This window comes from Gymnodraco acuticeps, unplaced genomic scaffold, assembly GCF_902827175.1.
Source record: "Gymnodraco acuticeps unplaced genomic scaffold, fGymAcu1.1, whole genome shotgun sequence".
NCBI lineage: Eukaryota > Metazoa > Chordata > Actinopteri > Perciformes > Bathydraconidae > Gymnodraco > Gymnodraco acuticeps.
The window spans coordinates 927,247-950,980 of record NW_022991244.1 but is presented as its reverse complement, the minus strand read 5'-3'; the positions used below and the strand labels follow the sequence as shown (position 1 = coordinate 950,980).

General features: G+C 42.5%; 1 protein-coding gene across 11 annotated transcripts in view; it reads left to right on the top strand.

The window, feature by feature from the left end:
- The first annotated feature begins 2,671 nt into the window (after positions 1–2,671).
- The window catches only part of celf4 (CUGBP, Elav-like family member 4), an 82,740-nt gene continuing 61,677 nt past the window's right edge, over positions 2,672–23,734 (top strand). For 9 of the 11 annotated variants that reach the window (XM_034239498.1, XM_034239493.1, XM_034239500.1 and 6 more), the window contains exon 1: positions 2,672–3,361. In XM_034239498.1, the coding sequence (XP_034095389.1) occupies positions 3,094–3,361 (268 nt within the window). In that variant the 5' untranslated portion in view covers positions 2,672–3,093. The remainder of the gene's footprint in view (positions 3,362–23,734) is intronic. The other 2 variants (XM_034239502.1, XM_034239501.1) reach the window with 1 other exon arrangement.

The following is a 23,734-nucleotide window of genomic DNA, read 5'->3' as shown; positions in this document are numbered from 1 at the left end:
ACGTGGAGCCATACCTTATATAATCATCACGGCAGTACCCACTGAACATAATTACAATGATTTGTGCCCTCCCATTTCACCCTTGTATTAAAAAATATTGCCGGAGGTAAGTCAGGCGTGAGCACAGGCAAGGCTGCTGTGGTGAATGGAGTGTGGCCCCGAGGGAAAGCTTGAAGAGCAGAGCACGTTGTCATGCCAAAGAAAAGCCAGCCCCCCCCCACCCTCCCCCTCTCCTCCACTCCCACCCCGCTGGGGCCCGGTCATGCCGTGAGAACGGGATGACATTACCGGGCCATTTAGCTGGCGGAAGAGCAAAAAGAGGTGAGAGTGTGTCGCTTTTGTTATTTAATGGTTGGCTAATGTCTCGGTAGAGTGGGGGGGGGGGGGGGGGGGGGGGGGGGGGGTATGCCTCATAGCCAAAAATGAAAACAAATAGGTCAACATTATGAGCCTTGGAAGTGGTAGCTATACAATGAGGCCTTTAGGCTGCATGGTTTGACTGAAGACACTGAAGCATGACTGGAGTGCACAACTAGTTCATTTTGCCGATCATTGGAGAATGGTTCATTACCTGTGGCCTGTAGAGCTCACACTTTGGTCTAATGTCAAAACAACATATTGTCACTGTTGGAAAAAGTACTCAGAACTCAGAAACATTTCACAAATGAAGGTAGTGGAGCAAAACGTACAACAATCGTCTCTAATATGGAGTGAAGTGGAAGCTTGAATCAGCAAAAAATGGAAATACTCAAGTACAAGTATCGCAATACCTACTTAAATTCTCGGGTAAGTGTCATTCATTTCACCACTGCAAATAATCTTAAATAGGCAACCACTTTTAGCTAGAGCTAAATACGAGGCATGGTGATAAACATGATGATATGTATGTGTGAAATGCAGGCTCTCTGTTCTTTAAACTGGAGATCAACATGTGTTGGGGTTTTTATATATGTGAAGATGAACTTGCTTGTCTTTCTGTGAGACAAGGTGTCACATACTTAAATGCAAGGATTGTGTTATATGTTTTCCAGAGACAGTTCTCCACTGTCACCGAATCGTTTTACTTTGATGACAGTTTAAATGTCTTCTGTCAGACTGGATTTCAAAAGGAATATAACAACTCTTATCATTTACACATTGCTGTGACCTCAGGTATTGTAGTTGTCCTTTGGGATTAGAGATAAACATGAACTGACTCCAGAAGGAATAAAGAGGAAGGGTCCATGATTTTAACTGAGAGGTTGTGGCGGCAGTGCTCAGATTGGATCTTATATCCAAAAGAGGTTACGGGCTGTCAATATAAACTGTTGAGAGGGAATGTTCAGATCTTATGTCACTCCATTTGGTATCTTCCAGGGGATTAGGGGCAACGCAGATTTCTGTTATATGAGAATAAGACGGTGTTCAATGTCAGAAATTAAAGGGGATTTTGTTTTGGAGCATCATGCTAAAATAATGATATGTTTAACCTATCAGGATTGCATTTCTTTTTTTCAACCTATTTAATCAGGAATGCACGATCACACTTTATCAAACACGTTAATGTGCTCTTTAGTTCTGTATAAATCCACTCGTGTAATCAAACTCACTTATACTTAGATTTTCATAAATCAAACACTGCTATGATCAGATTAGTCCTTTACGATTCGATTAAAACCTGTGTGGTTGATGCCTGAAGGCCCAAAGTAAGCTCAATATTACTTCAGAGGAAACTGATATTATTGGATGTCTTTTCAAATATTATTTGAATTGATCCACTTTTTTTAAATTGCTTCTGACATCTTTTGTGCATTTACAGAGTAAATAACGATACTCAGATGTTTATCATGTGTTCTCTCTGTGAGATTAATCATCGTTTAAATAAACGTAAAAAAACTGCCGACATATGGACTTTTGTGAATTTTGTCAGTGTCCCACTCTTCGATGTGCCCCCTCTCTACGCCACTCGGCGGTGCTCACAGACTTCCCCTTTCTGGATATCAAAACATCTAATCCACAAGACTTCAGAAATTGCCAAATAAGCTAATAAAACGTCATCTCACCGGTGCAAAACCTGCCGTTTGCTTTCAACAATATCGAGACATTTGGAAGCGTCAGAGGAATCTCGCATCGGTGTGTTTCAGTGAATCCTGCGGGTCTGCATTTCAGCACCACGGAGCTGTCCGCCGTCCGGAGCGAAGTGAGGCTGCAGAGACTCTCACTGCCGCTGCTGACGAAGATAAGAACGGCTAAAATAGGATATAAAGTGTGATTCAAGCTCAAAATGAAACTACAGTCCCCCTTTCCATCACATTCCTTAAACAGCGAATGTTTATTTTTGACTGAAACATGTCGGGAGAACATTGTCATTGCAAATAATACGAATACGTGTCATTCACAAAGAAGTCATGAATTATTGAGTTCGTGCATGTGTAGTTATTTGCTCTGAGTAGGAGCACAAAGGACCGTATTCTCTATATTTCTCTATTTATAGACCCTCTCCCCTTGGTGGATTGTACCATTTTGTCTTCGGCATAGGAAAAGGGTGGGCAGAGAGCATTGGCTTTGACATATACCGAGTTTAAAGCAGCGCCCCTTTCTCCAAACCTCCCTACTGCTCTGGCAGACATTGAACCGGCCCTGTCCGTTTAAACCGAGAAGACACCCATACCGACTCCTCAATGCAAAAAAAATAAAAGGGTGCCAAGAAGCTGGGACGAGGGAACGTGGGTGTAAATAGACAGTGAACGCTCTTGGTCTCTCTCTCTCCCTCTCCCTCACCCTTCTCTTTTCTCTCTGTCTCTCTTTTATGAAATCAATGAACGAGTTATTGGGTAGGACATAAATATAAGGAATCAAAGCCTCCACCGGGACCAACAGCATTGCGCGCTTTTTGATATGCGTCTTCGCCAAATGCTACATGTGTTTTCATATCAGTGTAAATATTGGCTTTGAGCGGACGAGAGTGGAATCGGCTCTGGCACGGCTTGGTCTCGGAACCAAATTTTGACCAAGACTTTCACCAGCTTTTCATTTTTTTCAACGTTAAACGATTCTCCACCATCACCAACTGCTGCTGTTTGTACCCATCCCAACTCACTGGCCGGTCTGAAGATGGCAACTTTAACCAACGGGCAGGTGGACGGCTCGGTGCACGGTGTGGTCTCCAACACGAACGGGCTCGTGAACGGATTAAGCCACAGCCACAGTCCGGTGGGCTGCCCGGCCACCATCCCCATGAAGGACCACGATGCCATCAAACTCTTCATCGGTCAGATCCCCCGCAACCTGGACGAGAAGGACCTCCGGCCCCTCTTCGAGGAGTTCGGCAAGATCTACGAGCTCACTGTGTTGAAGGACCGCTTCACGGGCATGCACAAAGGTGGGTAAAACCCAACATCCCTGAGACACCTTGCCTTTTTGTCACTTTGCATTTTGTCACACAGTGGGGAGATGGTGGATCCTAAATCCAGCAAGGTTTTATGGGTACAATTGTTGGCACATGCTGCAATTATTCGTTAGGCTGTAGACTTTAAGCATGTTGTTTCGGGAAGTGTGTCCACCCAAAAAAGAGATTAAATCCTTTGTTAGACTTTTTATTGGTTCTCCAAATAAGTACGTGCATTATTTTCTGTTTTATGGGGCAAGAATATCCAAGCATGATAAGAGTGTCACGAATCGGGAGTCACGACGGCATGAATTTATGTAGGGTGATATTAGGAGGAGCAGTGTTCCTATGTGGGCAGTGTGCACGGGAGTATTCACACATCTAGTCCGGGCGGTTGTAAACGTGCTTCATTCACTATACGGTGCTAAATCCAGGCCATTAACCTCACGTTTTCACGTTGCAATAGCGGGGAGGCTGTGTTTGATTGCCCGCAGCGCCGTACACTCTTTTACCCGTATACTCTCTCTCGCTGTGCGTGTGTGTGTTTGCTTGCTTGCACGTGCGTGTGTTGGATGGCTGTCCGTGAAGGGGGCGTGCACGCGAGTACGCGCGTGCAAGTGCAAGAGTAGGCCTAAGTCTATAATTTTCTTTTAATATTATTTTATGTGATCTTTCCACCTTAAAAATGCTAACTAAACTACAGTAGAAATTTAAATTAAAAATTTGAAATTGATATGTTTTATTATTTTTTAAACGTTCTAACAACACAGAAATGTTTATTACTTAAGTATTTTTTATAACTGCTCTTAGTGTATATCCCTTTGGTTGCATTAATGAATTATCATAACTTTTAGCGTTGAAATGCTACATGGCCTTTCTGTGTAATATCAACGACCAGCTTTGTAATTTTGGTGCAACAGGAATGATCTTTATCCCTGTATTTTATTATCCCCTCTCAAGGGAAAGGTCATTCTCTGCAAATCACCATCTAAGGAGAGGTCACTAATTGATCTGCTATACCTGCAGGACGTCTCCCAGGGGAGCAAAGTGCATTAAGAATGAGATATCACTTTTTGGGAGCCCCCCCACCACCAGCCTCCTCCCCATGTAAACAATGTGTGACATGCACCATGTGTCAGGAAATGATTATGATATACAAATAATTCCAGAGGGCGGAGACTGTCTGCAGGCATGGAGGAAATCAAAGAGGTGGAGAAGGGAAGAGGGGGGGTTATCTTTTATTAATAGTCCAGCTGTAGTAGCGACTCCCTGTTGGACAGTTAATCAACAGTGGCCCCAGAACTATAGGCACGGCTGGCCAGCTGATTCTAAGAACTGTCTCCTCACCGCGATATACGGCCCTGGCTTCCCGGGCAGGGCCCCCGCTTTCATTAGCGAGCCCCCGCTGCACTCATATTTTAACTAGCTGGAGGCACTAGCTATTCCCTGGCTCACCAGCTCACTGGCTCACTGGCTCACTGCAACCTGCTCCAAGGCCGCCTTCCCCCCTAACAACTTCCTGAGGTTTCCATATAGAAGATTCACAAATTAGCAGTAAAAGACAGCACGTCCCACAAATAACAGGCAAAGTGTCTGACTGTGTGCGCTGCCGCCACACCGCTTTTATTGAAGACTACACGGCATAACATGAGTCAGGTATTGTGTGATATCACAGCAAGAGTTTGAGATGAGAGTAAATACACTTACGCTTAATTACACAACTATTTGAAAGGGAAATAATGCATGCAGCATTGGTTTTTCTGTCAAACCATTAAGTACTTTTCGTACATATGTATACTTTGTTTTGTGAATACATGTTTCGACCTTTCTATTCTTCCTTCTCCCCTTTCCCTGAGCTCCTTCACGCAGTTTGCATTTTTCTGAGTGCTGCTAGAAAGAGTCAAACCGAGGGCATGATGACCCTTTAAGGTGTGTAACGCTCCAGTGGACTGAAGTGTATAGAACTGCCCACCAGAAAACTCCTCTTCTTTCCCTCCATCTTTTCTCCTCTTCATTAACTCAGCTTGATCCCCTTCATTCTTTGCTTTGCCTCTTTCCCCTTTTGTCTTTATTTCATGTTCTAGGGCTGACATGTTGCCTGTTCACTGACATTGACATCATGTTGGATAATGGCTCTGGAAATACAAAGCCTTAGTTTGAAGTGGCGATTGTAGACGCCAGGGTTAGGGTACCTGTAACTGTCTTCGCTAACAATGTTATAATGCCTCACCCGGGGATACTGTTGCATTCATTTAACTTTACCCGAAGAGACATGGCACTTTAACAAAGAAATAAGCATGGTTTTCAGATAATACAGAGCTTTTTCTGCCACGGCAGGTAATAAAAGGTTCTGCTGTATATCAACAAGCGTAAAGAAACAGCCTTTGCTATAGTAATGCTACTTCTGAAGAAAGAGACCCCTTGCCATTGTCAGCCGTGCCTGTGATACTATTGCCATAACCCTCCCCATAATGACTCCATGTATCACTAGTAATCTAGTCTTTAGGATTCTGTCCCCTTCGAATGGTGGGGGGTGGGGGAGGAGGGGAGTACGGGACGGAGGTCTGCAGAGGCTGGGAGCGGGCGCAGGGACACCAGCGCAGGCCCACATTCTCCCAATGATTTTATTTCTCTCCCCTCTGCGACCGAGCCATGCTAATAGAGGCCATTTATAATGGTCACCGGCTGCTGCTGCTGCTGCTGCCAAGCACAACGGGGCTGAGAGGCACGGCTAGCACAAAGAGCCAGCCCTTTTTCCTCTTCTCTCTGGCAATGCAGCATGGGAGGTGGGGGTCTATTCAGGAGGAGAAGGTGTAGATATGATTGCTTGCACTATTCATCAGCCTGATTTCATGTAATAATCACTGGGGGCAATTGAGCTGCGATGATACGGGGGAAGACGTTTAATAACTGAAGGTTGTTATCTATTGTTTACCGCTGTCACATCTGCAGGCGATATTGGCCAAACCTTTGTTTTCTACATCTTCGTTTTTCCCGTGCAAATGCAACTGTCACCAAGTTTGTTTTGCTGCTATTGTGGTTTATCTGGTGTTAATTTAAGTCAAGTATATCATTGTCCTTGGCCACACTAAATGTGTTAGCCCTTGCCATAGGAGAAGACAGAGTGGTTGCAAAGAGTTGCTCAAAGTCAAAGCAGTTGTTGAAACTTCATTATGATTTAGGCCAAATGTCTATTTTGCCCTGGCAGGTTGTGCTAATTATTGTCACAGCTATTTCGTAGAGGTTATTTGCTTTCAATATAAAGTTCTGCTTGCTTAAAAAATAAAAATAACGGTGGAAATGAATGATTATATCTTTGATGTTTGGCTGTTTCCTAATAGATGCAGCTGAAACTATTGTACGATTATGTTTGATTTATCCGCCAATTGTTTTCTGGATTAATCTTTTAGTCTATTAAATGTCAGGTATAGTGAAATATGTTTATCCCGCCTTTCCCAAAGTCCAATGCGATGTCTTTTAAGGGTCTTGTTTTGTCAGTCAAGACGCCACATATGTTCAGTTTAAAAGGATGAAATCAGCATTTTCAGAGAATTTTGCATTGAAAATGAAGTATTGATGAAAAGATAATAACAAAAGTGGGAATTGTTTTCTAATTAGTCAACCTATAATTTTGCAGAAAATGGTGTTTGAAATCAAACAAGTGGAGATGCAGTGTAATGACCAATTGTAATCTTGTTTAAATGTACCCCTACTGCAGATGGCTGAGGCCACAGATGGGGGGATATAATCTATGCGGGTCATAAAGGGAGTTATGGATCCCCTCAGAACGTCTATGGTGTTGATATTTCAGCGAGTGAGTGTGTCAGGAGAGTAGCAGCTTCAAAGCAGATCGTGCTCGTCGTGTTTGGTGAGACCAGGAAGTCACGATGCCAAAACATGAAAGTCTCATGCTGTGTTTTATTGCAGCCAATTAGGTGTTACAGGTTGCCATTAGAGTAGCGTCTGCAAAAAAAAGGAGGATAAAACCTAATGTGGCTTAGAACAAAGAGAGAGAGAAGTGCGGTGTGGGTTTTCGTCCTGCAGGTCTGCGTTAATGCAGCATGCGTTCCGGCCGAAAGATTTCACTCTCGTTGCATCATCCTCTCTCTGTGGGATCCTTCGCTCTCCTCCTCTCGCATTTGGTTTGGGATGAGTGTGTCTGTGTGTTTGTGTTCTCTTCCTCTCCACCCTGTCCCAGAATCCACCACTCAGCTCTGCTCAGAATGCGCGCTCAGGTCCCACATTGTGCCCCGTTTCTATAAAGACGCCATCGATTTTGAGTGTTTTGTCTGAGAGAAGGGCAACATGTGTCATAGAGGAGGTCGCTTCCTCCTAAAGTGCCACCGGCTCCACACTGCACCCGCCACCCTGTCCTGGCACAGCCCAGAACTGCCAAGCAACAAGAGGGAAACAAGAGGCGGAGTCAGAGTGGCGAGTACAGTGAGCCTAATTTGTCAGGAGGGCCGTTGTCAAGGCAGCACTGCCTCTGTTGTCCATTATTATTGGAGGGGACTGTCAGATGGGGGCCGGCTGATGGCCGAGCAGGGAGCCAGTTAGTCACAGTGAGAGATGACCGCACCGAGCCAGAGGAGGGAGTGCTCATGGAGCTCCTGCAAGGATTAGCATGCTAACCGCAGGTTTGGAGTCATGAGGCCTGTCAGGGAGGTGCAGCCCTCTCGCTCCTCTGACCTCGGCAGGCCTCTCATTAAAACCACTGACCTTTACATACAGAGAGAGAGGTAATTTAAAGGGATGGCTGCACCTACATCCTCATCTCATTGCACTTCCTAAAGACAGAGTGAAGCATGCTGATATACATTCAACACAAAGTTAAATGCAAATGAGAAAATGGGAAAAACGTTTAGACAGTATATCTAGAACATATGCAGCAAGACACGGGTTTAAAATGTGCTTTACCAAAGGTTTCAATTACAATATCACCATTACATGGCTTTTTATAGAGACTGTGACTCACAAACGTTTTTTTGTTGAATCGAGTGCATGTCCATCATCACATGGTAAAATGGTCCAGTCAGCATAAATCTGTTATTGTGCAGTTAATGTTTCCACGTGGTTAAGTCATGGCTCACTCTGGCCGGCACTGCTGACCTGTGGAGAAATACAACACGGAAGATTTGTGGCCATCGTTATGTCGCAGGTTAGAAAAGGGGCTGATCTCAACTATTTTATAGATAGATAGATAGATAGATAGATAGATAGATAGATAGATAGATAGATAGATAGATAGATAGATAGATAGATAGATAGATAGATAGATAGATAGATAGATAGATAGATTGATTGATTGATTGATTGATTGATTGATTGATGGACTGACTCACTCAGTTTAGTCACTTAGAGATCAATATTCTGATCAGCTAAAGTCAAAGTCCAAATCAATACAATCCAAAAGGTGGAAAACATCTCTGAAAAGCCGAAAAGCTTTCTTGAGATTTGGCACAGCTTAACTCGTTGGCCTATATTCCACAGCTGGGTTCAAATAAAATCTGCCGTACATTTTTCATCAACTGTTGGCACATTTGTTTTCCATAAAAGAGAGGCTAAACAATGTCCCTGTTGCTCTTGATTTCCTGCTGCCGTGTTCATTGCCCCAGCAAACCGTTATTCCAGTAGACAAAGTTTTTTGACAATGGCTCCTTGGGGAGGAAAATATGTTTCTGTTTTCAAGGATCTTGCATCAGCTAAGCATTATTGTGCTTTGTGTTGAATTTTTCAAAAGTTGACGCTTTAGGCCTCTTCAATCTTTTAGGTACGCTTAATACACTTCCAAGCCCCCCTGCTTCCAATACCTCCAGCCGGTTCAGGGGATGGGGAATGCAATACTTTTGAAATGTTTGAAAGTCTTACAGTACATGTTGTTGTTTTAGATTTACTGATGCTATACTGATAAATTCATTTTCAATAACATAGCTTACTGTATCTCTATTGATATCTTTTTAGGTTTATATATTTTTTTGATTTGGTACATGTTTTAAAAAGGCATTATAGTTAAGGATTAAACAGTTAAATACTAAATAAAAACATCATGGTACTCCTATAACACGATCCTTTGTGGTCCCTATATTTTCCATGTCTGGCTCTCTTATCTGTGCCATAACATTTCACAGGCTTCATGCACTAGGCTATGTAGTTGTTCAACGTAAAAGGCTTAAAGGCCACTTCCTTTGTTCGGTCAAAAGGTTGTGATTCTCTTCTGTTTGTGTACTTAAAGACTTTGGTTTTGTGCCTTTAGGATTAGAGCTGCAGGTTCCTTTTATCAAGCTTTGCACAGCGAGGAGGCAGTAGGATGGCGTACTTTATCATATCCGTGCCCAATATCTGTATGTGTACAGTAAATGTAAGGGTTTACACAGGCGCGGATAGGTTTTCTCTGTATAGTTGTTCATCCCCCTCTGTGCATATGTTTTGGATGCATATGTGTGGGTGATTATAATGCAGAGTATAGCACTGCATTTGCCAAATACCAGCCCTAGCCAAAGCAAGACTGCACAGTCACTTTTAATGTTTAATTTGAATATTTATACTTTACGCTCAAACCCTCAGTGCGAACATGAAAATGGGCCCAGCTGCAGCTCTCTACTGCAGAGCCTGTCTACGAGGAATTAGCAGCATGACACAGCAGCAATGAAGAAGCAAAGTTTGTCACAGCGAACAGCGCTCCATTAATGCACATCCAGCCTGCACCCATTATTTTTAAATATTCCGCTCCAAATGTCTTTTATTTACTTCAAACTCCATTTCATTTATTGAAATGTTTCTATTTTTCCATTTCGAACATTGTTCTCAAGGTCAAGTTATGTTTTAATATCGCAGAAAAAGCAAATCATTGTTATTACCTTGCAAACAGATATTGTAATAAGATCGCTTTCTCCAACCAGTGATACTTTCAATTACCTTTTGAGCCCATTGGCTCATTCACACTAAACAAATCATAGGTTCATAGAAAGTTGAATTGATGTTTATTCTCAACCAAATTGCTAAACATAACTGGAAATGGCGTATCTGGGTCTGCCTGCTCGGATACTCTAAAGCAGGGATTACACGAGCCGTGTACTATTTTGTCCCAGACAGAAAGCACGTCAAAGACTGTTGAGTGTGTGTGGCTTGTCAGGCCCACACATATTTAGCTTCCTCTGTATGCATGCGTTCAATCCCCTATGCTGTGCGATGACTGCTAGGTTTGAGTGTCCCTGATTCGATTCACTTTCTTCCCATCTCCCTTCATGCCTATTTCATGTCCCCCTCAATTAAAAATGCACCACGTTGACTTGTAAAAGGAAGGTGGGAATGGAGGTTAGGGCTTTTCAAAGAACTTTCTCAATTATTCAAGACCAAGTTTGATGCAAAAAATGGAGGAGGATTAATAAGTCATGGAGAAGTTTTTGAAGGTTTGGGTAGCAAATGTGATGCAAAATGTTCTAATTAAAGGAGCACAAGCATCCAACCAAAAGAGAAATGTTTGTTGTTGTTGATTAGGCTTGACAAGTTTTGACTGCCAGAGTCAGCATCCTACATTAAAAACTACTTCTTCACTTTAACAGATGCCAGGGGATATCTGAAGTCAGCAATTTAGGTCAGAGAGGCTTTGTTCCTTTTTTATATTTGGGAAATGTATTTAGTTTGCACAGTCCTGAACGACAAAAGGCTCGGAATTTATATTTCAAAATTTGCATTTGTTTTCCAGACACCCACTGGGTCCACATCATTCCATTTCTTCTCCCAAAACGGTGCAAATCAGTGCCTTTTGCTACCAGATATTACCATTCAAATCATATTGGCATCACATTGAGGGAAAGTACATCAAGGCTTTATCCTATCCTGCTGGTTGGAGAGCAGATAGACCAAAACACATCTCTGCAGGGAGGGAGATGGTGCAAGAGTGCGTAAAACGACAAGGAGCTCAAGACGGAGAGAGCGAAGGAGAGAGGGAAGGAGGATTAAAGAGATGTTGAAACAGGGATGATGTAAGAGAATGCGTGAAAAGAGACGAGGGAGATCCATGGAGGAGAGTTTGGGTGGGGGGTTGCACACAAAGACAGACAAAGAATATCAAGAGGCAGAGAGATATACAAGAATGAGAGCAGCGATTGTAAAGAGAGGTGCAGACTAAAAATGGAGGCACACAGCGAGATTGTTCAATGACAGGCACAGAGCTGGCAAATAGGAACGGGAGAAAAAGGGACGGGGCTGAGAAGCAAAGACAGACCGAGGGAGAAGTAGAAAGAGTGAGGAAGTCCCAGAGACAGATGTCGCACTCGCTTGCCTCTGCAGATTGATGGCTTCTGGCCCAGTTCCATGCCAGGCTTTGACCCCTCTGTCCTCTGCTGTAATTTATAGGCTGCGTTTTGCCAGATTTAAGCACTACTCTGTGGCCATCATGGCTCGAGAAAGGAGAATGACCTTCCTGGGATGGGAGCAGAATTAGACCCCTGCAGCTCCAGCCAACCCGGGGGTAAACAAGCAAGTGCCCTCTGTATTAAATGGATCTTTGACAACCTGTTAATTGGACAGGGTTTACTGTATGTTTGTCAATCTATCTTTTCAGTGTGTGTAGATTGGCTCCTGAACTCCCCTTACATATTTCAATATGGTAATGTGACTCTGCAGTAGTAGGAGGTTTTCATTTGTCTGTTTGTTAGCATCCTTTAGGAAGAACTACTGGCCCGGTTTTCATAAAACCTGGCAAAGGGCTGCAGGATTAACTCATTTAGAATACACTTTTCATTACCGGTCTGCTCCTTTTGGTGCATTTAAAGTTTACCTTAACTAGAAGGAACAGCCTGGTTTCTTATTGATTGATTAGCTCCTGCCTTCATAAATCAGGTACTCATTTAGCTAAGATTGCTGGCACAAATGAAATGAAAATCACATCATGGGTTTGCACTGTGGTTTCTCGTAAAGCAAATATGGCCCTGTGTGTACCCGGAGTGTGGCTTCTAGTAAACTAACTTGGCTGGCTGGCCGGGGGGCTCAGCTGGGTTTGTGCTTGTCCATTCAGAGCATTACCTCAATGCACAAATCAGCCCAGGGAACGATCTGGACAGAAAGCCTTCAGCAAATTATTACAGATTTGCAATTTAATGGCTTCTGAGGTCTCTCCCAGCCCCACACAGGTTCCCATTGAGACCGAGCCCATTAGTTTGGTCCTTTAATCACAGAACAGGAGATGGGAATCCTGGCCAAACCTATACATACCCCGCTTCACTTGGTGTGGAATGATTTCAGGGGTTTATAGATAGACACAGAGAAGGCTGTGCGTGCGCTCAGGCTCGTGTGTGAGTTTGTTAGCATTGGCTTGTTGATAAGCTTTGCTTTCCCTGGAGAGTGTGTGCAGGTGTATGTGATTGTTTGTGTGTGAAAGAGAAAAACGTGTTCCTCCATGGATCATTTATCAATACCACGAGGACTCGCTGGGCAGTAGCAATTAATTTGGCATCGAGTGGACTCGAAGCCAACAAAATTCCAGTTTTCAATGTCATGTTCCAAAAAATATTTTCATTAAAAGTGGTTTCAATTTAAGTAAAACATGAGCATGTTTTACCCTGCCACATTAAAGTTATTACTTTATCACACTAATTGAATTTAATCATCAAGAGAGAAAAATGGCAAAGTTAGTAATTTAGTGAGTTAGCTTCTGATTAAAAGCTCTGCTCTTAGGAATCACACTGTGTGTTCATGTGACTCCAGCACCTCAGCAGAGTGACCAATTATAGACTAAATTTACAGACCCGTCACTTAAACCTGTAAATAAAAACATTTGCTTATTCTGTGAACATTATCAGTAGATCTGAAGTTCCCATGTGTTCGTCCATTATGGATTTACAATACAACACATTTCATATTTCTATAGGCAAAAAATGTATTTGATAAAATGACATCACTTTTTTCCGATGCTATTTGCAACAGTAATATGGTTGTCTCGCTTTTCAAAGTGTCTTTAAACAAGTATTTTCCCATGGCTATAGTTGGCCTGATTAATGTGCCATCGATGCAAAAATGTAAAAACTATCACTCCAATCTGCCTTTCAATGTCCCAATTTGTCCAAGAGCAAGCCAAGCTTTCTAAATGATCTGGATAATAGTGACTGCCAAAGGGGATGAATATATATAATTATCTGTGACTGGAGCCCCAACAAAGGGACTTTGAAATCAACTTTGCGTGCCAAAGGCTTCATTAGCCTGCCGACAACAAAATGTCTCCTTGACTGCGAAAAGACGCAGGTACCTGCAGAGCCATTATAAGCATGCAGTCGCGCAGCCTCCTGTAGCCCAAGCGCTATCTGTTTGGGATTAGAAGCTGCTTAATGCGCTAATGTTAATATGCTAATGTGTTAATGTGATGTTGGAATTATTAGGTGATTTAAGAAATGGCAGGCTGCTGTTTTGTTGGTCTAACGCATTGACACGTTATAAAGGACGGATAACTGTGTTTACTTTGCATATGGAAATCCCTGGATGTCTTTCATGTGTCCTTCCTATAGCGACTAGTGGTCCATGTTAGCTTTGCAAACATCTTAATTGTGTTAAATGGAGGAAAAAGGGGGGAAGATTAAAAGCCGTTAATGTGTGTTGCGTGAGGGTGTGCTATTCCCGGGACGGTGCTTTTGTTCGCTTTGGCAAAGCAGACGAGAGTTTCACCTTGAAACTCAATGCACACCAGAAACATTGTCATTGTGACTACCTAAAACACTGCTGTCTCTCGCTCGTGCTGCTTCATCCACTGTCAGACTTGCTTTGCTTCGTCTTTGCATTTCTTTGTGTGATCGCCTCTCTCCATCCACCTTACTCTCTTTGTACGTCTCTCCTCTCCTTCTATCTCTCGCTTGCTTTTCCCTTTGTAGCACTGGTTCTCTCCATCACTCCCTCTCTCTCTGTCTGTCTGTCTAAGCGTCAGATAAGCTCACTGGGGGAGACTTTAGAGGACTCTCCATCTGTGTATAAATAGCTCTGGATGAATTATTGAGGGACCTGGGGTTGCTAATAATCCCGCAGGACCCATCTGACAATGACACAGAAGATGGAGGGAAAACAATTACGCAGGCTTTCTCCTTCAGAAGAGTGGGAATGGGTGTGGGGGGGACTCGCCGGCCTCTGGGAGCCTCCTCGCGGGGCCCAACATCTTGGCTAATAAACCCAATTAAGTCTCCGGAATCAATCGGAGCCCCGGGGGCGTCCTCTCTCTTCCTTCCCCGGACGCCGTGCAACAACAGGAAGTGTAATGATTCATGTTCCCCCTCCTGCGTTTGGCTCGTCCTCTCATCTCCATCTTGCAGGTTGGCAAGGCGGACGGGACAGGACAGGATGTCCGCCGAGGCAGGATAATAGGACAGGGAGTGGAAAGGAGAAGAGAGGCGAGTAGAGTGGAGAGGAGAGGTGCACGAGGAATATTAATGGGAGTGTTTATCCTGTAAGTGTTTTACCGGGGGGACGAGACATGGGACCACTCCCATGACAGAGTTAAAGCACTTTGTCTTCTTAGTGATACATGATTCATCTGTAGACGGCTTTTTGATTAATCGGCTTGGCCCGGTCCTCGTCTGACTGTTGACACAATATGCTCCTATCAACCTATCTATCAATCTTTGTCACCGTGTTTGCCGCTGCCAGTACACATAGCTACAAAAGTAAAATGGTATTGTCTCTTTGCATTTGACTCATCAGTCTAATGATTCAGTGTCAGCAGATGCCAACCCTAATGCCAGACAGGAACTTTCCTGCAAAAACCCAATGTGACACTTTAACATTTTAACCTGATATCTGAAAATCGAAAAAACAAAAGTACACATTAAAGCACTTTTTGAATCATATACTAGAAGAAGTGAACTGTGACGTCAACCATTGGTTTGTTTGCGGCTATATTTAAACCCTCGAGTTTAGCAATTTTATTTTAAAAAAAAATTAACCAGAAGTGACACAAGTGAGAAGCAAAGTACACCTGAAAGCTGGACAAGACATTTTTAGGTAACTAAAATGGGTAGCACTTTACAATAAGACTTGATTAATTAGGTTGTGAACACTTTATAAATCATGAATAAGCTTTTATAAGGCATGAGATAAACTGTGACCGGTTGCTTGCCAAATAGTGAGCCCACATTTATCTGTACTGCTAAGCCTTATATTGGCTACCTAGCTTACTTCATATTCTTCATCAGCCAGCATCCTTGGTATATGTTGTTCACCCAGTTGATTCTTGCTAGGTAGCCAATATAAGGCTTAGTCATCTTGCCAAATAGTGAGCCTGGGTTGATGTATGAAAACTATGTTAGAACTGGTTTATAAATGGTTCTTAATGATTAATAAAGTGTTTATAACCTAATTCATAACCTAATTATAAACCCTTTATAAGGGTAGTCTTATTGTAAAGTGATACCCTAAAATGTTACAATATCCTTTCATTAACTGAAAACATCCCAGGAAAGGGTTAAACTTTGAGACGGAAACACATAGATGAACCAGACCAAACAACTCTGTAACATCAACCTGTCAATCACAAGGTAGACACACTAAAGTATTCTAAATGTAACCATCATTTACAAAATGACCATGATGTTGTATTAAAAAAGCCTTCAACTTGATTGAGAATATAATCTCATCCGAAAAAGGTTTATCGAGGCAATAAATAATTCAGAGGTAAAACAATGTTCTCATACATTTCTATAAAATGGAGATAAACAGGAAACTAGAGGATTAAAGTACACCTACTGACAATGTGTGTTATGTCCAGTCTTGCACACAAAAGTCCAGGCGTGCTTTGTGTGCACTTCTACTCCTGCGCTGGTTTATTGGCATTGGACATGTATCATGAGGTGCGAAACGACTAATGAAACGGCCTGAAAGTACTGCTAATTATATGATACTGGGCTGGTATGTCTTCTAAAGCCCTTGGCGTACATAAGAGCAATCCAAATCACAGAGGAGATAAAGCCAGACGTTCAGCCTTAAAGTGCTGTGTCGTCTGGTTTCAGAGGAGAGAATTAGAATCCCACGATGGGCTCAACAGTGTTTCTGAGGGTTTTCCACCCAAGTTCCCAAATGAAAGACTGAACGGTTAGTGGGCATGAAAATGCTCAAACAAGTCCATCTGTTATCAGTCGTACGGTGTTATATTAGTCATCCTCAATCAATTTCCCAAAGTGCCCAACCTGGTATATATCGACTCAGACTTTTGGTTAATCTAAGGAGTCCGTGTTTAATAATTCATAACGTGAAAAGCTAAATTTGGTCTCCCAAATATTTCCGGACAAAATGGCTGAGGTAGAATAAAAGGGCGTCTGCCTGGATGTTGGGGACAGCTCATAATGTTTGGTGTGTGTGTGTGTGTGTGTGTGTGTGTGTGTGTGTGTGTGTGTGTGTGTGTGTGTGTGTGTGTGTGTGTGTGTGTGTGTGTGTGTGTGTGTGTGTGTGTGTGTGTGTGTGTGTGTGTGTGTGTGTGTGTGGTGTGTGTGTGTGTGTGTGTGTGTGTGTGTGTGTGTGTGTGTGTGTGTGTGTGTGTGTGTGTGTGTGTGTTGTGTGTGTGTGTGTGTGTGTGTGTGTGTGTGTGTGTTTAGCCATAGGAGCTTTTAACAAGTGTGTGTTAGCATTTTCAAATGTGATTCACTCGATGTGAGTGTTGTTAAGGACGTTTTTTGTATTCTGTGGCACGAGAGTTGCAAGTCTGTTTATGTGTGTGGACAAGTGCGTGTGGATAAATGTGTGTGTGTTTTCTGTCCCGACCCTCAAGGGGCCGGTGCGGGGGGTAAGTGAGGGAGTTTGGTGCGTGGTGTGGGGGGGCGACACTGTCCTAATGATGCATTTTCTACACCATTGATTCAGTCGCTCTGCTCTCCAGTAAATCCTTCACATGCAACACATTAAAGCTGGCCCTTTTTCCTCCTTCGCCAATCGATTAGCTCAGCTTAGAGACGGCCACTCTGGGAAGCAGGGCGGGAGATGGGACTTGTTATCTTCAGGGACTCTCACACACACACAAATAACATTTAAAAGTACTAATTGTTTTTCACACCTTTGTGATGTCCTAAAACATGTAAATCTGTCTATGGTTGTAGTATGAAAGTGGATTGAAAGTTGCATGCAAACGCTATTAAAACTGTAATCTCTGGATTACACATGCATTTTAATACAAAGGTTGCCCACATCCAATTTAATTTTCTTTAGTTTGTTTTCTTTATAGCTTCCAAAAGGTATCTAGTGATGCGTGTAATTATTGAGTTTTTTTGTAGAGTTACCTGCACATTTATTCAGGGTATTTTTTTGCAGTAAAGTTAAACTACAACCCTCGCAACCGCACATTTTTTTGCATGATGATTTAACAGTTTTGCAGAAAAGCCCCTGTTTTATTTGACACTCACCATTCAACCCTTACTCGGTATTCACTCATGATTTACTATAATAACTTTTTAATTGACAATCTTTATATGCTCATCTCAGAGATGAATTATGTTACTGCTGCAGCCGCTATTTTTCTAAATGACTTTGTACTGCACTGTTACATTTGGGAAAACTGGTGCAGATGTCCTGTCGTAGCCCCTTTCATCTATCATAACAGTTAATAACTTTCTGGTCTCTCTTTTCTTGCTCTCCAGTTCCATAGTCATGTTGCTGCGTGTTTTTATATTACAGAGTCCTCTTGTTCCTCAGCCGAGAGAACTTAGGGATCTGCACATACTTATACTCCATTATAAATGAATGTACCTCCTCTTTCATAATACTGCCCCTTAGTTCTGCCTCACTCTGCTGAAATAATATCATACTCAAGACAAGCATTCGTTAGTCCTCGAAACATCCCCTGAATTTTTAAGGCCTTTTTTTTTACAGAATGACAAAAAAAACCTTGCTCTGAACAGTAATTGATGTTCCTTTCGTGATTTTCCCCCCCGCCTGTTCACACAGGAACAGTAGCGTCCTTCTTACTCATATTGTGGGCTTCAAAGTGCTTTTTTATTTCATCAGGGTTTACTGCCGCCAATTAAAGATTTTAAGATGATACAGGGGAGAAAGTCGTCGTGTTCCTCGAGACCTTCAGGCCGTGTGCCCTAAAATAGCCTCTATCCTCTGTCTCTTTTTTTCCATTGTGAGTAATGATCTTAGAGGCCAGCAAAGGTGAAGGGGATATGAGCGTCTGCTGCTCACTTTATTGGATTACTACCTTGCAGAACCGAAATTGTGAGGGCTTCTCTCAGGGTTTTTCTAATTTGATACCAAATTCAGTCTCCAGTTCTGATTCATCCAAAACATTTTAATACATATGAGTAAAGGATTCTAAGCACACCTTTTCCAAAGACGTGTTCAACATATGGGGGTGCGTCTCACTTCTCTTATTTTTCATTTCCTCGCTCCTCGGGCTCGGTATCACCGGAAGTTGATTTGTCTGCGCCATCTTGAGTACCGTCCCAGTGGCCTTATTTTTGCCGGAGGATCAAGGAGTGATAACGGAGGAGCGATAATCGAGGAACTACCAGACCATCCTCCGGTGAAATCCTCAAACACGCCCCCTTACTGTGTATCGCTCACTGATTGGACGATGCAGCGCATGCACTGATCTTGCTGCTGTCAGATGATCAGCTGTGCGGCGTCATCACAAACGGACGTCGCTTCACGTGACGCTCCGGAGGAAAGGACGTCCCATTGCTCTTAAAACTCATTTCCCTGCTTCTCGTGGTTTCCTTGCGTCTCTCCATGCTTCCCTGGTGGGAGGGACTAAACGCAGGGAACCGACGCAAGTGAGGGACGCAAGGAATCAATTTAACCGAAGTGAGATGCAGCTATGGTTCATGATCTGTAGGAGTTATACAAACTCAGAAATCATAGTTGCAATGCCTTTTATTCCCAAAGTAGAATTTAAACTTTTTTCCATTTTACAGGGTTTGATTGTAACAATCAAAGAGGTCAAATTGTGTGTTTCTGATACAACCGTACAAGGGCAATGGTATCATTCTTGATTCAGCAGCTCTAATAATACGACACTTATTAGTTGTCATGGTTTGCACTCAGTGGTACTCGTTTTCACCATATGACTCAAAGACTAAGGCTTTACTGTATATGCTATTTCTCTGAGCACAATGAGTCAAGAATTTTCCTCTTTACTCTGACCCATTTAAAGAATGAAGTGTGTTATCTAAGCCTTAACACTCATCCAGTCAGAACGCTCTTGTCTTAAGGTCAATCTTTTAAAAAAAAAACATTCTTCTGTTTATTGAGCAAAGGCTGTCCTTGGTCAAACCTTTCAGGCGGAGATAAGTGCTAACAGAACTGAGGTAGGGGGAAATGTGGAGATTTCTATTGACTGACTAAAATTGGACGGCCTCAAACAAAGTTTCATGCCAACGTTTTTCGAGGCAGAGTTCCAGGGCTATGCAGCGTGGATTTTCAGCCGTGCCGTGGATAAAGCTTTTAAATGCTATTGACTCTTTCTAGGCTCTCACCAAGGTGTTCTGAAATATTTAAATGATCACTGGGAGTTTCTCCCCGTATGTGGCCGGGGATAAAAGGATGGAGTGAGAGGAGAGAAGTTTTTTATGTCAGCCTCTAAAAATCCCTGAATTAATAGGCACGAGATAATTAGAGAATAATGTGCAATAACATCGTCACCGAGCTCTCAAGTATTGGGTGGTTCAGGCGCTGCATGCTGGTAAGAAGTAATTCATGTGTCCAGTAACGCTAAAAAGCGCTAATTCAGGAATACATTAGGAGTTTTACTTTTAATGCAATCTTAGTTACTTTCAAAGGAGAATTGTAAGATGGGAGCATCCGCCATCTGGGGCTAGACTCACCACTGAGGTCAGAGAGGTCATGGTCTCTGCTTGGGGGAATTGGTGGTTTTTATTAACCTTACATTTTGTAATTACATATAAAATACAAACGGTGGAACTAAATACCAATGCCACCAATATAAATATGAATGTGCCTATGCAATATTACCATATCAACAATAGATCACATTACTTCATATGCACAAGGAATAATTTATCACAAATACTGAACCCCCATATCTATAGTTTTTTCATTACTACCTAGAATTTTTACTTTTTAAAAAAAAAATTAAAACGTATTAGTGCTGTTTCTGCGAAAAATTGCAAAAGATGACTCACTGTTTACTAACTGTCTATCACCAAACAGCTAGCAGTCAAAGTTAGCGAGTAGCTTGAGCATTTAAATGCTCAATAACCTAAACATAGTTACTACAAATAGTTTGCTTATACCTCCAAAGGGATAATATGTCTGTGTTGTGTTTACAGCTTGCTTTGCCGCCCCAAGTGACCAATACGTTTAAAACAAATTAGCGGAAAAAACCTGGTTGCGTCATATTGTCCAAATGTTATTCTTTTCAACCTATGCCAAAATATCTGACATATTTCTTCATTGCAATATGGCAGTTATTCATGTAAGTAAAAAAACAACGAGGCATTTTTTTTATTTTCAGTGAAATCACAATGTTGGATTTTAAATATATTGCTCTCAAAAAGTAAACTTAAAAACCAAATATCCTTTCTGTAGATATAAAAATGTACTTTCCCAAAAGTCAACTTGTTGTGAAACTCAGCAAAGACAGCTCATCATGTTTCCCATAGTTACGAAGGTCAAAGCTCCATGTGGTCCAACACAGCTGTCGTTTAAATGAGGCCTGGTGACAGTTGGTGGAGATTTCACCACTGAAGCTGGTGTCTTTTCTTCTTTCCCCACCAGTAAGTAGTCACCATTCCCTTGCTGCTATCTTTCATCTCTTCTCCTTTTCTTCTCCATATTCCTCTCTCTCTCTCTGTCTCTCACTCTCTTACTGTTTCTCTCTCTCTGTGGGTGTGTGTCCCTTTAGGGTGTCTGCTGCGGTTGAGATAAGAAGCGAGTGTAGGACACAGGGGGATGGTGTTCACAGAGGCTAGGTGATCTTATCTCCTCTCCCTCCCTCCTGCCTCTCTTACCGAGCATCCCTCGCTCTTCTTCTTTTTCCTCTCCGCTGTTTTCCTCCCCCGTCTTTCTTTTTGCTCCCTTGCCCTTCTTTCTCTCTTCCCCCATCTCTCTTCTCTCCTCCCGTCTCACACACACATTCTCTTAGATCCCCTCTGCGCTGCTGTTGATTTGAATTTGAAGTGATGGGAAACTAAATTGGCAGCATTGACAGCAGAAACAAACAGCTTATCTCTCTCTCCTGGGCCAATATGGGTCTTAGTCAGATACCAGAGCCGCTGCCAGCATCTGACTTGTGACAATGATGATAAATTGAACGTTTGTTGACTGTCACTTTTCATGTGTGTGTGAGTATGTGTTTTTACGTGTGCATGTGTGATTGCCCATACACGTGTGTGTATACACTAAGAGGTGGAGGATAAATAAATAGAAGTACAACACTCAAGCAGAACTTTGAGATACTTTACTTTTTGTTTTTAGTTTTATACTACCTTTTACTTAAACTATACTTTGACGTATTTGCAAACTATAGTTTCTCGGAGTATGGAGTGTGATGCATTGCTATATATTGCCATGGGATCCATAGTAAGATGGTTTATTTAAAATAAAAATGAAACTGGGTAAAATGAATATGTGTAAAGTTAGTAGAAAACTTGATCCATGAGAAAATAGAGAGATGTGTAACAAATCATTTGTACTGTGACTTGCTTCTCGGGGCCTGTACCAATAAGACCAACCAATCGTTTTTATTTGTTGCATTTCAAAGGCAGTTCAAAACCATAGTTTTTCCTCGTCTCTTGATTGGCGGATCGCAAACCAACTTTAAAGGCACAATGCCACCTATTGTATTGGCATGTAGATGCTGTGCTTTTCAAGTCAGTTCAAACAATTAGGCTTTGTATTGCCAATATATGTATCAGTAATGATTTCAACATGGGGATAATAGATTATAATATAATTGTCCCATCAATATATATTGTGCTACATCAGAATCCCTGGATTAACCTTTCCCACAGGAAATAAATTGTTAGAATAATGTCAATATAAACTACTTTAACATTAAATGCTGGTAGTGCATTAGGAGTAATCAAATATATTATAACATTAACAGAAATGGTTTTACATTGTGACATTGTATTGCCAGATCTGAATACTTCCTATAATACTGAATATTGGATACTATGGGTGTCCGCGTTCCAAACATGCGAGATTGTGAGGCGTGTGAATCAGAGGCATGCGCGTGTTTCCAGAGGGACCGCGCCGACATGTAGCGTTAACACGAGAGGCCCGGAGAGGACGAGGAGGAAGCCAAGCTGTCAGCGGCCAGCTCCCACTCCGCCTAATGAGAGAGAGGCCCGTTAATTAAAAACACCAACAGGCGGAGCTCCCCAGTGTCCCGGCATCAGGACGACCCGGGGTTAAAGACGCGTAGCCGAGAGGATGGGAGCCATGCTGCGTCTCCATACACTGCGTGGTGCTGCCTTCAACAATAAATAGCCCCCAGTATGCAAAAAGAACAAAGCACACACTGCGTTTGTGTTTCTTTGGGGGGGAGGGTTTCTGTGATAATCATCTGCTCAGCCCTTGATGTTCTCAGACCAACTGTGATTCGTTTGTTGTATGGCAGCAGGGAACAGTTTGTCAACGTCTGCATGATGACTTCTGTGATCCACCAAATGGAAAAAGAAAAAAAAGTTGACCCAAAAGCCATTGCGTCAATATGTTTTTTGTTCAGCTGTAATATTTATGTCGACCTCGTTGTTCACTTAAAGCACCCTTCAAATGCTCCGTATGTCTGCATATAAAATCACTGGAGGATTTTTTTTCTTTCACTAAATGTAACTTAATTCAATTTAAATTATTTTTTTGGCTATGAACAGCTGCATGCACAGCGAATATTTGCCTCAAATTGAATTGTGTCACTGCAGCCTATTGTGCAATTGTCTTCGTAAGTGTTTTATTAAACTGTCAAACACATGAATCATTAGCCTTGATCTGCAGATTGACAGTTTGTCAGCTCTCCGACAGTGGCGCGCGCCTCGCTGTCAACAGGGGGTGGCGAGGGAACGGCTTACACGTTCCCCACGGTTTCTTCTTCTTCCTTGCCTCCTGCGTCTCCATCTTCCTTCCACCCCCACATGTCAGCCCAGGTGCTAACAAAACTGAGGATTGTGGGTAGTTTTGGAACACATGGAGCAGAGAGATGGAGAAATGAAGGGTGGATGGGGAGTAGAGGGGGGTGAGAGAGAGAAGCTGTCAGGGAAATGTCTATCCCTGTCACAGCAGCCAGAAGAGTGCGATGGACAAATGGATAACTGCTATTTCAGACTGGCAGGGAAGAAGTTCACTTTGATTTGATGTGTTTTGTGGGCAGAATGGCGCTCATGCAACAGAATCGTCGCATCTCCGAAGCCGCACACTTTAATGTCTTTTTTGTTTTTTTGT